Source organism: Cucurbita maxima, unplaced genomic scaffold (genome assembly GCF_002738345.1).
Source record: "Cucurbita maxima cultivar Rimu unplaced genomic scaffold, Cmax_1.0 Cma_Scf00004, whole genome shotgun sequence".
Classification (NCBI taxonomy): Eukaryota; Viridiplantae; Streptophyta; class Magnoliopsida; order Cucurbitales; family Cucurbitaceae; genus Cucurbita; species Cucurbita maxima.
The window spans coordinates 4,063,133-4,075,995 of NW_019272020.1; the positions used below are offsets into that span (position 1 = coordinate 4,063,133).

Consider the following 12,863-nt stretch of genomic DNA (forward strand, 5'->3'; position numbering starts at 1 on the left):
AGAGCCCAATTGCGTAACAGTAAAGAGAGGGACCTGACCCTAAGCTAAGGTAATAGAGAGGGAATCTGCTCTTTCTACCTTAAGGAAAAGCTTTGGCCTTTGGCTTTGGCTTTGGCTTTGGCTTTGGCTTTGGCTGGTGCACATGAAAAGAAGGGAAGGGGGAAGAAGAAGCAGGGCCCAGCAGACAAAGGTGACTGCTGTCTGAAATGCCCTGCCTGCTGCTGCCCCAAGACCAAATTAAATCCATGCTTGCTTACCAAAAAAGTGACTCATTTGACCATTTTCAAAAGCAACCCTCCTAGTTTTGGCTCCAAACATCGAGGTTGTTTGGCTTAGGACAGCCTAAGGCTAAGATAAGATGAGCCAATGAATGAACGAACGAACCACCTCATTTGCTGTGTCTTTTTTTCAGTGCCCTTTTGCTTCTTGTGGGCTGACTTGACTGTCTTTGTTTGGTAACAAAATGAGCCTAACACTGGCACATCACCCATCTTTGTACTGTGAAGTTAGTTCAGTCAGAAGAAAAATGGTAATTATATAAAAACTCAAAACTATTAGAAGGTTCGAGTCTTCTAAGTTCATGTATTGTTGAACTCAACATCTTTTCTAATCAAAAAGTTGCCCGAGACTTAATCAACACTAAAAAATCCAACTTTAAAGATGCCCAACCCAACTACATGAACACTCAATCCAAGCTACAAAGCTAAGTATTCATATATATGTCCAAATCCAACGTTAAAATATATAAATTTTATTGAAACACAGACACCCAACACGTGTAAAAAATGAGTTGATTAAAGTTAAATTACGAAAAATATCCTTGAACTTTTCCCTTTACTTTGAAAATACTTCAGATAATGTAATATTACTATTAACCTATCATAAACATTTCAAGACGAGAAATTCGTTAAACATATCAAACGTAAATTGGACATTGGAAAGTGTGACAATAACCTAAAATGATGTGGTGTCTAGGTCCCACTTTTTGTTTCAAATCATTGGCACATTATTCTAGATCTCAATTTACAGACCACGTCCCAAATAATTCCTACTTCAATAATAATGTTTTTGAAATATGAAGAATTTTTTAGTCAATATGATCTTAAATGAATATGCAAGAAGGAAGAGAGACGGTGAATGGGTATCTAACCCCCAATTGAAGCAATGCATATAGCAAAAATGGGATATGATTGGGTTGATCTGATCTGATCTGATATCACCAGGTACAATCATTGATGGTATGGAGGCCAAAGTTGCTTATTAGATCATTTGATCCACACGGTTCCACCCAAAAAGGTTCAAATCTTAATGCACTTTCCACATGCCTAACTTCTACTTCAAATAAATCTACAAAGAATCAACCAAATCTTCTGAGCCCGGTTGATTCATCAATCTATTTGGCTAATAGATTTCTAGGTTTGTTCTTATGCAATTTTAAAAGCTTCCTCGGCTCTTTCAATCATTGTTGATTTCATTAGTTTTACCCTCGGCTCTTTCAATCATTGTTGATTTCATTAGTTTTAAATAGATTCGTTAGGTTTTTAGTCTTTTTCAATCAATTTGAGCATTTGATCCGATTTTGTAACAAAAACGGTTCTTTAGTCAAATTCTTCACGTATTGCAAATGCATGTTGATCATTATATCTTTTCCTCTTGGTTATCAAGAACGAAAAAGAAAACCAATGATATCTATACGTAATTAAATCCAACCAGATTCAAATTAAATTAACCATATAGGTTCACAAAGAAGATATTAACATTAACGAGGATTTAGCTTAAATTCAACCTAACCCATCAGGTTATAAGAGGCATGGAAAGAGAGGCGTTACGTATGCAGGCCGACATCTACTGGGCCCTGAAGTTAGTGGCAAGCAAACGACTATGAATCAATAGTTTAAACCCAAAATCCAGATGCCAAACAGAAATAAAGCCATTCGAGTCCTAAACAAGAATTGTGGCCACACACTTTGAAATTTGAATGACAGATGAGCGCCATTTTCAACAGGACCCACGAAGAAGAACACCATTCATTCTATCAATCAACCAAATTGGAGTAAAGAAGAAAAAAGACATCAAACAAGCACGCGTGATTGGAGGAATAAAGTGGCAGCTGCACACATAAATGGCATATAGCCAGAACCCACCTTGCTTTTCCCTCAAAATTCACCAACCCTCAACTCCCCCCACCGCTCTTCTCATTATGCAGCGAACTCCAAATCACAAGTTACAACCCAACCCAACCCAACTTAGCCAGAGGCCTTTCTGCTTGAGTGTGATATGAAGCATTCTACGATTAAATGCTGATTATATAAAGCAAAGAATGAACTCAACAGACAAGCTACTAGAAAGACGTCAAATCTAAGAAAGAAATGATCTTCAATGAACCTGAAAGAAATTTTATTTTTGTCTTGCTATCGTTTCGTTCGTACCCTCCAAACGAAGTCATTTGACCTGTTTCGGTAATAATATATTCATGATAACAGATGGAAGTTTCAGATAATACAAATAAATGTGTGTGTGAGAGAGAGAGAGAGAGAGAGAGAGAGATGCCATCTTTTTCAAAATCTCAAATTGCAACCGGCAATATTTGAGGAAAAGGAGTTGGTCAAGTACATTTTGTAAACCAACAGAATATAGAGACCCACATATGATATACATCTAAAGTGGGGGGAATTAAGAATAGATAGCATCGGTTAAGTTCTATTTTACATAACCAATAAACAAATCAAGAAGGGAAAAATAAATTAGAGAACCAAAAAAATAAGCAGAGATCCAGACCTGGAAAATTAACTATTGTGGATGTTAAACTCATCGAGGAATCTTTGAATCCACAAGGACTGTTCATGGATTGATGTTGCATTCTCTTAGATATAGATTGTCAAAATCAACATGCTTTGCCCAATAATTTCGGTACTTGGGTATGGCTATCTCGAGCCAAGGCTTCATGTTCCCATTGTAGTGTATAACGGCCGCTCGTTCAATATCCTTCTGCCCTACATTAGGATTGTAACCAAGGCCTAGAACATGCCAGGATTTGTCAAGATTATAAGTGCGCTTCCAAAATGTGATGAGACCCGGTGGTAATGTCCCCAGCTTCCACAATTGCATGTCGTTATTCTGGGGGAAAAAAAATACAATGTTTTGAGCAGGAATACTACTTCCAAAGAGCTAGGATCTATAAGTCACAATAAGACAATGCTACCCAGCACTCTATAGATATGCATCACTATCCATCTTCAAGAAAAAATGTATTGATGTCACACAAATTTATCATATCCACCAACACTCCAGTTTACGTTTACTACGTATAATTGGCACACAAAGATTTAACTAGAACGAACACGTTTCCGTTTCAATACTTCTTCCAGACGTATTTCTAATGTTGAAAATGTTAGTTCACTACCAATGATTTGAATGTTCCCAAGTCATATGACAAGTGGAATAGATATCCATTCATAAGAACTTACCAGCGTCTGCCAGGAGTGGTACACCTCTGTAATATTCTGCCTCTTCCATTCATCCAAATCAAAGACATTCATGCCATATGCCCAACCACAGGCATGAGGATCAAAATTTTTTGAGATGAGAGGGTTTGAGAAATTGAGATATCTATCAAACCGATGAAAGCTTTCTCCACAAGTCTCTACAGCACCATTAACATTTCCTTTCAAATCAACGAACCAAAGTTTTGTGAGATCTTTCTGCACTACTATATCATCATCCAGGAACAAAACTTTTTTGAGCTTCGGGAATAACTGTGGGAGGTAAAATCGTAGATGGTTCAAGATGGACAAGTACTTTGGATTCCGGAACTTTATATTTGCATCAGAGCTAGCCTGATGAGCCCGGAAATAATAGTCTATCATATACGAAGAACTCAACTGCTTAAGAACTGGACTATAACTGGTGTTTAACCATGTAAATTCTTCCGTATTCTGAACCTGGATGGTAGCTTTTCCAGGTGGATTAGCTTGAAACCACATCCTCATTGCTGCATAATTGAGTTTATCTGTAATAATGTGGAAAACGTGTTTTGAAGGCTCCTGAAATTATCAAATACGTGAAATAAGTCATGATTTCAAACAAAGGGAAAGGTCCATAGTTGTATCAACTTTAACAATGACAAGAAATCAGACTCTTTCTGCCAATCCCAACCAACCGTGAAAAAAGAAATCAATGTATAAAATATGAAAAGACATCATAATTCCACGAGAAATATATACCTCTGCATGAGTGATTGTTGAGTTAACAACTACTGCTGCTGCCAATATATTGTCTGAGAATAACGCATAATGATACAGGTCCGGATCTTCTAGTTTCTCTTGACCTGGGAAATGCTGTTGGGACAAATTCAGAGAAAAGTATTCGGTTGTCAGGCGCAAGGGAAGGCAATGAAGGCCTTTAGGAAGTGTTTTTGCTGTTAATTGCGTCAAAAACAGGGTTTGCTTCTTGTGCACTCGTAACTGCTCTTCAGTTGAGTGAAGCATCGCTCGCAGTTTCTTTACCACAATAGAACAGTCATCCTGAGTTTGTTTCCCTTTTGCCAGTGTTTGCTCCATTGTCTTCAATCTCTCGTTGGCACTGCAACATTAATAGCATCCAATAGTGAACACAAAGACCCTCTCAAGAATGTCCCATTCCATTAGATTTAAATAGATATAGAAGAAACAATAACTCATTCTCAGATGGAACATTAACATGGACACGGATGGCATCAGAAAGAAAATTTACTTTTTAGGTAGCTCAGAATCCTTGCTTGCATCACCTAATGTTCGTTGAACTTCCTTTATCCTCAGTCGAAGTTCTCTTGTAAGGTGGGGATTGTTCCTAGTGCCTGGAAGAGAGAGGTAAACTTTGGCCCTTATGAGCTGATCCTTGAGATGTCTCACCCGCGCATTAGGAAAAGCAGCTTGAACATTCTCTGGTTCAAATCTTGATCTTCCTATTTCTCCCCCATCAGCTTTCTCAGAAGTTTGGGTGGCTGGCTGCTCATGTTTGGGATTCTGGCAGTTGGCAAGGAAACATAGACACAAGGAGAAGAGAAAATAGAGTTAAAATAAGTAATTATGGGAATAAGGAAGTTCATGCACAATATATAGTGGTTGCATAATCTTCTGGAAAATTCATTGTATACCAGAATAAAGAAACATTCTGAATAAATCTAAAAGTTGATTAATTATTCCTCGCAGCAAGATGATTTGACTCTTATGTGCTCCCTTTATGGCTTTACTTCGGCAGGGCTTTAGAAATAGAGCCATTTGGTTAAGAAGCAATAGAGAAACTACATAAATGACTCCTTTGGCATAGTATTGGAGCCAGAAAATTACGTTGCAAATTTGCTATCTAGCCACAGCGATAGGCTTCTCGAGAGAATGGAAATAAAAGCTCTTGATAAAAACAATAACTCTTGCTGGATAATAAGTTAATCAGAACTATCCATGCGAAACTCATGAAAGAACTATCAAAGGTTTATAAGAATCACCCTGCACATGCAAATAAATCTATAACAACAGAACAACTAAAGAGTATAAGAGAAATGGCAAAAAGCCAGATTCATACAGGATCGACTTTGCTGTTCTGTTCACTGGTACTATCGGGATCCCCTGGAATGGTATTTGCCATCCCAAATGGATCCGTAACCTGCTTGATTGGATTCTCGTTTTGAGAATGATCTTCCTCATTAGTCGTGGTCAATACTCTATTAGATTTACGCTCTACTACTCCTACAGATTGTGCACCAGAAGAAACAATTAACAAATGACAAGGTAAAGAAATATACAAAACCAGAAAGCAGTGTTATAAACAGAAATATTTATATATAGCACATCCTTGGCCAAACCTTGGGTGCCGTCGTTGCTCTGCCAAACCGAAGCAGCGGAATCAGGAAGCGAATTGTTGTCGGAGTAAACAATCGCGACGGGCTCTTCGACGCTTGATGAAGATTTCTTTTACCCAAAACGATGAATCAAAGAAGAATCGTCAGGAAAATTGGTATACAAAAAATGCAAAAATCAGAACAAAAGCGAATAAAAAACAGATTTAAAAAATTGTAGCTAGCAACCCCATCGGCAGGATTTAGATGCCTGACATCGCTATTGAAACCCTGGTTTACGAAGAAACAGGGAAATTAGAAGAATAAGTGGGAGAAAACAGCCAAACGCTTTTTTTCTTTTTTTTCTTTTTTTTTTTTTCTTTTTTTTCAATATCGCAATGGCAAATAACAAGATGAAGCATGCAGAACGAGTCTAGACGGATTTACTCACCGAAGTTGAAAAATCTTCAATAAAATCGCCTTTAGCTGCAGAAATGAAAGCTCTATTTCAAAATCTATATATAGCAGCGAAACAAAAAAGCAAATGAACCGGATTCCAGAACGAAATCGGCGAGATAGAAGGACACTTACATGAGAACTCGATGGTGGCGAGGCGATTAGAGTAAAGCAGAATCGGAGCAATAACCGTCATAGAGAGCATCAACACCACCAGATTTCTGATCCGCATTTTTCATTCAAAATATAAAAAACCTAGCAATTTGCAAAGTAACCAAATCCTCACTCCACCGATCGGCTCGAACGGTATGCCAAATAAACACCACACGTCGTCGTCCGCAAAGACTCCGTCAGAATCTTATATAGAAGAAATGAAAATAGGAAAGAATATAAGAAGCAATACGGCAATCGTTCATCGAATGATAAAATCCCTTTTGGCGGGGAAGGAACTGTATTCTCTCTGCTCTACCTGAGACTACACCACAACACAGTGCCTTGCAGTGATGCCTTTTTCAGAAGAACAAAAAATGGCCGAAGAGGACAGGAAGAAGAAGAAGAAGAAGAAGGAGTATGATTTCGATCAGCATTCAACAATCAGCGTCGTCCTTCCCGCACTTTTGAGGAAGAAGAAACACAACTACGAATCGACGATGTCCAACACGTGATAGAAAGAGAAAATTACGGACAGCCCAACCTTATTATATAATTTTCCTTATTTTTTTATTATTATTTTACAAATATCTAAAATTTCATAAATCTCAATTTTTATCTATAAACTTTACTCTATTTAATAATTTTTTAAATTAACCGACTTAATAATATAAAATTAAATTATATCTTTTAAACTGAAATAAATTTAAAAAAACTAAGAATTAGTCTTATAATCTAACATTTTTTTTAAGTTAAAAAAATTACTCTTGTATTTATATTTATAAATAAAATATTTTATTATTTTATTTTTGTTATTTGTTAAGTTTTATGACAATATTTTAATTTAATTAGATGAGTTATTATATAGTTTTTTATTTTTCTCGTTTGAACGGAATAAAAAAGTATAGGGTAAATTATTTTATTATTTTATTATTTTATTATTTTATGAGGATCAACCGTCAATAAAGAAATAGTAAAATAAAACTGTTCCAATATTAAAATATTCCTGGATCTCACATGTTCCTCGCTAAAGGCCCAAATCGCCAGCTGCCAGCCCATTTACGAAAATAAATAAAATAAAATTATTATATTACATTTCTTTGTATTTTAAATTTTAAAAAGTAACAAAATAAAATATAAAAATATCACTCTCACCTTCGGGTTTTAAACGACAAATAAATATATATATAGAGGTTTCGATATTGAGTCGAGCTAAATAGGTCATTTATACTAACAAACAAAAGGCACCACGAGAGTTACCAATTGCTTTAGAACGAGAAAAATATGTGATCACGTGGGCCGTTAGGCAATCGTGCTCTATCTCGTGTAATTACACCGCTCAAGACGCATGTTCGCTTGCTTTTCCGTACATACGCACAACATTTTTTTCCCTCTTATTCTTATCCTTCTAATTAAATTGACGAATTCTGATGAACGTTTATTTTTATTAGTGTGAATGACTTGATCCAAATATGGATAAGATTTAGCTCTTTAGTTAATTATATAAAAATTTAAAGAAATATCTAATATTGGAAATTACTTCTAAAACTTGCATAAATTTTAATTATAAAATTATTCTGTATTTAGCTATTTTCCATTTTGAAACAATTTTAAAATCTTAATTAGATTTTAAAAGACGTGTTTAAAAGGACAATAAAACCTCAAATAATTAAAACATAATTCTTTTAAAATAATAACCCGACAACACATTGTTCCAACACGATGTTACATACAATGTTAATAGAGTAACCTAACATTAAAACTATTTATACAAGCAACAAATGTTGTTAAAAGGGTTACTAGGTCTAGCTTATGATATTAACACATATTAATTTTGTGTCGGTCTCAATCTAGTTCAACTTTAATGTTATTCTGACCTGTTTTCATATTATATCGGCATCTCAAGGATGACTTGGTAATGAAACATTAATTATTGTTCTTATTGAATTCGAGAAAAAAAAATATTACATCATTATTATCAATTTAAGCATCACTCAATAATTTAAAATATTATAATTACTATTAAAATGCGAGAAGTTGTTTAAGTTCTCACTCTTAAATATGGTTGAATTTTAAAAAATGTTTAAAGAATTTCTCAAATAAAACTTTCATTTTTGTATATAAAGTGTACATCGATTGGTTAATTCTTTTGTATCAACCCAAAAGTTATTATAAACCCATGACCATTCCGTAAATTAACGGATGTGGGACTTTCATCATCCAACACCTCCCCTCAAACAAAGCACGCTTCCCCTTAATCGAGGCTTGACTCCTTTGGAGTCTTAGTCATTTTTGACTGCCTTCGTACCTTCAAGGAGGCTTGACTCCTTTTTGGAGTCATTTGTTCGACATTCGAGGATTTGCCAATCTAACAAAGCACGCCTCCCCTTAATCGAGGCTTGACTACTTTGAAGTCTTAGTCATTTTTGACTGCTTTCGTACCTTCAAGGAGGCTTGACTCCTTTTTGGAGTCATTTGTTCGACATTCGAGGATTTGCCAATCTAACAAAGCACGCCTCCCCTTAATCGAGGCTTGACTCCTTTGGAGTTTTAGTCATTTTTGACTGCCTTCGTACCTTCAAGGAGGCTTGACTCCTTTTTGGAGTCTTTTGTTCGACATTCGAGGATTTGCCAATCTATTGGCACGGCAAAGTTTAGGGCATGGCTCTGATACCATGTTAGACGAACACGACTCTCCACAATGGTATGATATTGTCCACTTTGAGCATAAGTTCTCATGACTTTGCTTTGGGCTTCCCAAAAGGCCTCATACCAATGGAGAGTGTATTCTTAGATTTTAAACCCATGACCATTCGACCATTCGATAAATTAACCGATGTGGGACTTTCATCATCCAACAGAGTCATATAAAAGCTATTACATTTGATAAACAAATCATATCTCACAAAAATCAAATCCGATCAAACCCGAGACAAATACAACTCAATTAATTAGGTCATAAGCTCAAAAAAAAAAAAAAAGATAGATGAGAGAGAGAGAGAGAGAGAGAGGCCGGAACGTGAAAAGTGGAACAGACCTTAGAAGCTGGACCTCATGTAACATGTTGGGTGAATGATGGCACTGCGGGACGAACAACAACGCCAATGCTCACAAACTGCGTGACCCAATTCCATTTTCCATACAAATTAAACAAAATATATATGTATATATATATATTTATTTATTTCCAATTTACCTTACCCGCCTCGTTCATTGTTCATCTTCCAAGCCACTTGATCAATGGAACGCCAAAGCACCAAGCGACCAAGAGAATCATCAGCCGAACAATCTTCGCTGCTGGAGATCGGTAATGGAAAGAAGCAGCGTCTCCACGGCGGCAGTGACGACGCCAAGGAACCTCTTCCTAGAACATTCTATGATTTCGATCTGTCGTTCGGCGTCTTCGATTTCCCCTGGTTGAAGGAGAGCCTGATTTATTCCGAATCCGAGGACTGGAAATTGGACGATGTTTTCTTCACCTCCTTTTACAATGGATTATCCACCGCCGATGCTACTTCGATTGGGACGGAGTTGTCGTCGGGGCAATTGGTTTGGAGTAATCTGCCGGATCCTTGGGAGGCGGAATACGAGGCACAAGTGCCGCCGACGACGCTGGACGACGGCGGAGGAGGACAGGCGGGGGAGGGGATGGATTGTATCTGGAGCTCTCTGCTAAATCAACCGCTTCAACAAGGGAGTAGAGCGTTGTAGAATTGGGCGTAATGAAGTTCGTGTTCTCTCCCAGAGCCATCGGCGGCTCCTTCCAACCACTTGGATCCAATAAAATTAAAATTCTCCTGTTTGATGGAAATCAAGGGTGGATATGAGTTCTCTTTTTGGAACTTAAATCAACTATAAACCTAGTTTTTATTTAGTTCGGTGAATGGTTTCAAACGCTATCGTTCCAACTTTCAAAATCAAATCACCTCACGCGTATGTTGAGGAGAATTTTTCACACTTCAAGGAATGTTTCGTTGAGGGGCAAGCTTACCACGCTGGCACACCGCTCGACGTCTAGCTGTAACAGCCCAAGTCCACCACTATATAGATATTTCAACCTATAAATCAGGTTTGAGATCTCACATTGATTGGAAAGGAGAAAAACATTCACCTCTCCTTAGCAGACATGTTTTAAAATTGTGCGGTTGAGTTGACGATGATATGACATCAATACGAAAAGGTCAAAGTGGACAATATTTGTTAATGGTAGGCTTATGTTTACGTAAGCTAAATGTTCGGTTTAACTTAGAGCAATAGTTTTCATCTTAGAAATAGTTCAAGAACGAACAAAGGATTGTTCGGGTCATCAGGTAACGTAAAATGGATGATTGAGGGATTTTTTTTTTTCTTCAATTTTTTTATTAAAAAAAGAACAATTGGCTGTAAAAAATTGAATGGCTCACCCAAATAAGGAGTATTATGTGTACAATGTAAGGCAAAAATAAAAAAAAAAACGATCAAATCGACATATATCCTCGTACTTAAGAGTGAGGACTATTCTCACCGATCAACATAAGTTCTTTCGCACGTTTTAACTTCACTCACATGCTTTATAAAAAAAAAAAAAAAATTTAAGAGGTCACCTAACATAATTGCTTCAAGTACGCCCGTTTGAAGTGTGGGAATTGTGAGATCCTATATTAGTTGAAGAGGGGAACGAAACATTCCATATAAATAAGGGTGTGAAGACGCTAGGCCCCCAAGGGGCAAGGTTTCCACATCTCTCCCTAGTAAATGCATTTTAAAAATCAGAGATTGACACCGATGTGTAACTAACCAAAGTAAACAATAGTTGCTATCACGGGGCTTGAACTGTTACAAGAATAGCCTTCATTGTGAGAAGCTACAAGGGCTAAAATTACAATATTTGCTAGCGGTAGACTTTGGTTGTTGCAGGAATAGTTTTCATTGTGAGAAATAATACATAACATGTCAAAGCAAACAATAGCTGCTAGTAGTGGGCTTGTACTTGGACTGTTACAGGAATGATCTTCACTATGAGAAGCGATACGTAACGAGTCAAAACATACAATATCAGTTAGCGGTGGGCTTGAGTTGTTATAGAAACAGTCTTCACTATGAAAAGCGATATGTAATGAGCAAAAACAGACAATGTCTGCTAGTGATAGACTTTGGTTGTTATAGGAATAGTTTTCACTATGAGAAATGATACGTAATGGGTCAAAACAGACAATAGCTGCTAGCAGTGGACTTGGACTATTACGGGAATGGTCTTCACTATGAGAAGTGATACATAACGAGTTAAAACATACAATATCGGTTAGCGGTGGACTTGGGTTGTTACAGAAACAATCTTCACTCTAAAAAGCAATACGTAATTGGCAAAAACAGACAATATCTGCTAGTAGGAGACTTTGGTTGCTACAGGAATAGTTTTCACTATGAGAAATGATACGTAACTGGTCAAAACAGACAATAGCTAATAGCAGTGAACTTAGACTATTACAAGAATGGTCTTCACTATGAGAAGCAATACGTAACGAGTCAAAACATTCAATATCATTTAGCAGTGGGCTTGGGTTGTTATAGAAACAGTCTTCACTATGAGAAACGATACGTAACGGGCAAAAACAGACAATATTTGCTAGCGGTAAACTTTGATTTTTACCGGAAAAGTTTTCACTATGAGAAATGATACGGGTCAAAGCATATTACATGAATGGTCTTCACTATGAGAAACGATACGTAACAAGTCAAAACATACAATATTGATTAGCGGTGGACTTGGACTCTTACAGAAACAATCTTCGCTGTGAGAAGCAATACATAACAGACAAAAACAGATAATACAGATAATATTGGTTAGTGTGCTCTATTACAGAGATATTATTGAAAATGAAGTGAAAATTGAAAATTAATTTTGTTAAAAACAATAATAATGAGGACATTGAAATGGACGAAAGATGCATAAAACAAGAAAGAAAAACCAAAAGCCACGCTGTAAATTAAATTGTTAAAAAGTAAGTAAAAATATAATTTAGTTGGATGGAATGAATCAGACATTTTTTCACAGCGAAGCTGACCTGTCACTGTGAGCTTGCCTCGTTGTCGTTTAGACTGGTTTTTGTGCCGGTCCAGAAAACGCAAGCCTACAAAGAAGCTGCCCCTTGGGTTTATCCCACGGCGTTCCCTATAAAACCACGCAGATCGGCCTAACCCATCGTCATCGGGTTGGGACTCTGGACCTGCCTGGCTCCCTGCATGCCAACTATGGAGCCTTTGCCAAGCCTCCTTCGCATCCTTCCTAGTTGGCATCAAGGGAGTCATGCAGGCTAAATTTCATCGCCATCCCCGCCCACGATTTCTCGTTCTATCGAAAAATTATTTGAGGAGACTCGAGCGTGCCTCACTTTTCTAAGCAAGCGGGTTAAATGCATGGTAAGAAAAATGTCTCGTTTTTTTCGTTCTCTCTCGTTTGCATCAT

The 12,863-nt window shown here is 37.0% G+C and overlaps 2 protein-coding genes across 4 annotated transcripts; one reads left to right on the forward strand and one right to left on the reverse strand.

The window, feature by feature from the left end:
- Positions 1-2,554: 2,554 nt before the first annotated feature.
- LOC111478064 (probable galacturonosyltransferase 4) lies at positions 2,555-6,944 on the reverse strand. 3 transcript variants are annotated; one of them, XM_023122148.1, is made up of 10 exons: positions 6,738-6,944; positions 6,404-6,625; positions 6,264-6,298; positions 6,062-6,103; positions 5,840-5,945; positions 5,560-5,723; positions 4,732-5,003; positions 4,224-4,581; positions 3,468-4,043; positions 2,555-3,117 (listed from the first exon to the last, which is right to left on the reverse strand). In XM_023122148.1, the coding sequence occupies exons 2-10, from the start codon at positions 6,498-6,500 to the stop codon at positions 2,842-2,844; spliced, it is 1,926 nt and encodes a 641-aa protein (XP_022977916.1). In that variant the 5' UTR covers positions 6,501-6,625; positions 6,738-6,944; the 3' UTR covers positions 2,555-2,841. The 3 variants fall into 3 exon arrangements, with proteins under 3 accessions (XP_022977916.1, XP_022977915.1, XP_022977917.1); XM_023122147.1 differs by having other exon boundaries at positions 6,404-6,944; XM_023122149.1 differs by lacking the exon at positions 6,062-6,103 and having other exon boundaries at positions 6,404-6,944.
- Positions 6,945-9,619: 2,675 nt separating this feature from the next.
- On the forward strand, positions 9,620-10,229 carry LOC111478029. The gene has a single exon (XM_023122099.1). The coding sequence runs from the start codon at positions 9,659-9,661 to the stop codon at positions 10,127-10,129; it is 471 nt and encodes a 156-aa protein (XP_022977867.1). The 5' UTR covers positions 9,620-9,658; the 3' UTR covers positions 10,130-10,229.
- The last annotated feature ends 2,634 nt before the right edge of the window (positions 10,230-12,863 follow it).

What these genes read in the sequence shown, in the direction of transcription:
- LOC111478064 (XM_023122148.1), bottom strand. Translation starts at nt 6,500, where the DNA reads ATGCGGATCAGAAATCTGGTGGTGTTGATGCTCTCTATGACGGTTATT. An exon ending in GAGCAACGACGGCACCCAAG is followed by an intron (nt 5,724 to 5,839) that starts GTTTGGCCAAGG and finishes CACAATCTGTAG; the next exon opens with GAGTAGTAGAGCGTAAATCT. An exon ending in GATTCTGAGCTACCTAAAAA is followed by an intron (nt 4,582 to 4,731) that starts GTAAATTTTCTT and finishes TTAATGTTGCAG; the next exon opens with TGCCAACGAGAGATTGAAGA.
- LOC111478029 (XM_023122099.1), top strand. Translation starts at nt 9,659, where the DNA reads ATGGAACGCCAAAGCACCAAGCGACCAAGAGAATCATCAGCCGAACAA.